We start from the raw sequence: 2,589 nt of genomic DNA on the forward strand, positions 1-2,589 counted from the left end.
CCTTCTATCGATCTCTCCATCTCTCCATCTCGCTCACTCAGACCCCCTTTCTCTCCATCTCTCCACCTTGTTTACTCACACATCCAACCCACTTCTCTCCATCTCTCCATCTCTCCATCTCTCCAACTTGCTCACTCACACATCTCCCCCCCCCCTTCCCACTTCTATCCATCTCTCCATCTCTCCTTATCCCACTCTTACACATCTCTACCTCCTCTCAGATCGGCACCATCACATGCAGCAGACGGGCGTGTCCGGTCCTCAACTGCCCACGTGACTCGGTCTACCACAGGAAGGGGGAGCGATGTCCCAGGTGTAAAGGTAAGCTCATGTAACTTATTCTCTCACCCCACCCAACTACTCTCAATGTCCCACTTGCAACATTGCCGTTTTTTTCTATATGTGAGGCATCATCGGGAAATCAGATGCTCATCAAAATAATGAAATCGATGACACTGACATTTCCCCCACCAATTTGCTAATTTTTATCTATTAAAAAAACAACTCAAGACCTTTTACGTCCATTTAAAAATAAAGATTTTAAACTATGGAACTAGGTGAACCCCATCTCCTTTAGTTGCAAATGCAATGTATCTGGACTTCTATTTAAGATATATGGATATTTTTTTCATCAAAAGCAAGACAAAAATGAAAAAGCTTTGAGATGATACCAATAACTCCAAATGCCCAAAATTGGACAAGCGCCTGATTCCACCATGTCGCGACAAATGTCATTCACCTCTCACCTCACTCAACTATTGCTAATGTTTACATTGTTAAAGTGTACCTGTTTTTACGTTCCTGTTGACAATATTTCGATCATTTAGCGGGCGGTCTTCAGACCTTGCCTGCCAGGGCCAACCCGCCGGGTTGAAAGGTATACAACATCCCAGCTACTGAGCTACTCGATACAAGTTTTTTCCTCTCTCGAGAATCAAACTCGGGTCTTCTGCCTGCGACAGCGCCGTTACACCACATATTCTGGTCTCTTATGATATAGTTGCGTTACTCAACTGCAGTCAAACCTGCTTTAATAAACCTTTACTAGACAATCACCTGTACAAACCGCCTTTTCCCACTTGTCTCATTGCATGTGTTCTATATAATAACGATACTGTTCTAGAAGTCCACCAGTCTAATACAAGCACATTGATCCTCGACAACTGGTGGCAGTCTTTGGCAATTTTGGTACAGCTATTGTTATTATTATTATTATGATTTTTATGATTATGATTATGATTATGATTATTATTACTAATATTATCATCATCATTATCATTATCATTATTATCATTATTAACATTATTACTAGCATTATTATTTTTATCATCATCATTATCGTCGTCATCATTGTTATTATTATTGTTATAATAGTAATTATGATAATAATGATAATAGTAATAATAATGATAATAATAATTTTATGTATTATTATTATTATTCAACTACCAAGTACTCAAATGGTACTGCACATTGCCCAACTGCTCTTATGGCATTGTTGCATTATTCAACTACTCTTATGGTACGGTCACATTATTCAACTATTCTTATGGTAGTTACATAAATCAGTTACTTCTATCATGCAATCAATTAATTACTCAAATACCCTTTTTGCACGCTGGGTGATTAAATAAAAATAAAAATAAATCACACTTTTATTTGTCCCAGAAGGGCAATTTGGTTTACAATGGCAAACATACATACTTAAATACATAATTATAATTACGCACATACATACATACATGCATAAATACATTGGCATACATAAATGCACAACATTACACAAACACAGAACAGTTTACAACCATGCCGCTGTCGGTCGTCACTGTGCAGCGCCCTGTATTTTGAGCTAGGGTTGTCGTGTCTTGCTCAAGGACACACTCCAGTGACCACCCATCAGATCCCCTTGAATCTAAACTCACTACTCACTTCGCCACTGGAACCCCCCAAGATTGGTGGATGCTCTGGTGTGGTTTGCTCCCTCTTTTCTAACCATCAAACATAATATTATTATGCAGTCTTTACTATTCTGTCCTTCTTTGAAGGCTGCTATCAAGAAACAGGCCTACTCTTTGGCACAGTGTGACCCATTTGTTTTGCAAGTGCCGTAAAACGCTTTCTAAGGCGGTTGGTTGGAAGGTGTCCCTGGTAGGTCCTACTTCTTTTCTTTCCTTCTGTTGTGACTCTCTACCTCTCTTGTTTCTTCTTGTGGAGTCAGTAGCCTAGTAGTTAGGCTGCCAGACCCGTAGTCGTGAGATTGCGAGTTCGGGGATTCGAGCCTCAGCTTTGTCCAACGTTGAGTCCTTGGGAAAGGCACTTTACTCGACATTCCTATTTGACTCGGTCCTTTCGGAGATGGGCGTTAAACTAGGAGGTCCCGCCTCTTAAATAACCAACGAGTGTTAATAGAGGCAATATACCGATACCTTTTCACCATTTGACTTGCTTCTTCCCTGCACTATTGGTCCGTCATTGTGTTAATGGGTTTGTTTCTACCCAAACCCAAGACTCAAGACTCAAAACTCAAAACTTAAACCTCAGCTAAGACTAAAAAGTGTTTAACCATGATCTCCGCCCCCTCACACTCCC

General features: G+C 40.2%; 1 protein-coding gene across 1 annotated transcript in view; it reads left to right on the plus strand.

Annotated features, from left to right (window-relative positions):
• LOC101851174 overlaps positions 1–2,589 on the plus strand; it is a gene marked incomplete at its 5' end in the record, with an annotated part of 23,094 nt that overhangs the window by 7,613 nt on the left and 12,892 nt on the right. The window contains 1 exon segment of the mRNA XM_013090818.2: positions 222–321. Coding sequence (XP_012946272.1) covers positions 222–321 — 100 coding nt within the window.

This window comes from Aplysia californica, unplaced genomic scaffold, assembly GCF_000002075.1.
Source record: "Aplysia californica isolate F4 #8 unplaced genomic scaffold, AplCal3.0 scaffold01557, whole genome shotgun sequence".
Taxonomy (NCBI): domain Eukaryota; kingdom Metazoa; phylum Mollusca; class Gastropoda; order Aplysiida; family Aplysiidae; genus Aplysia; species Aplysia californica.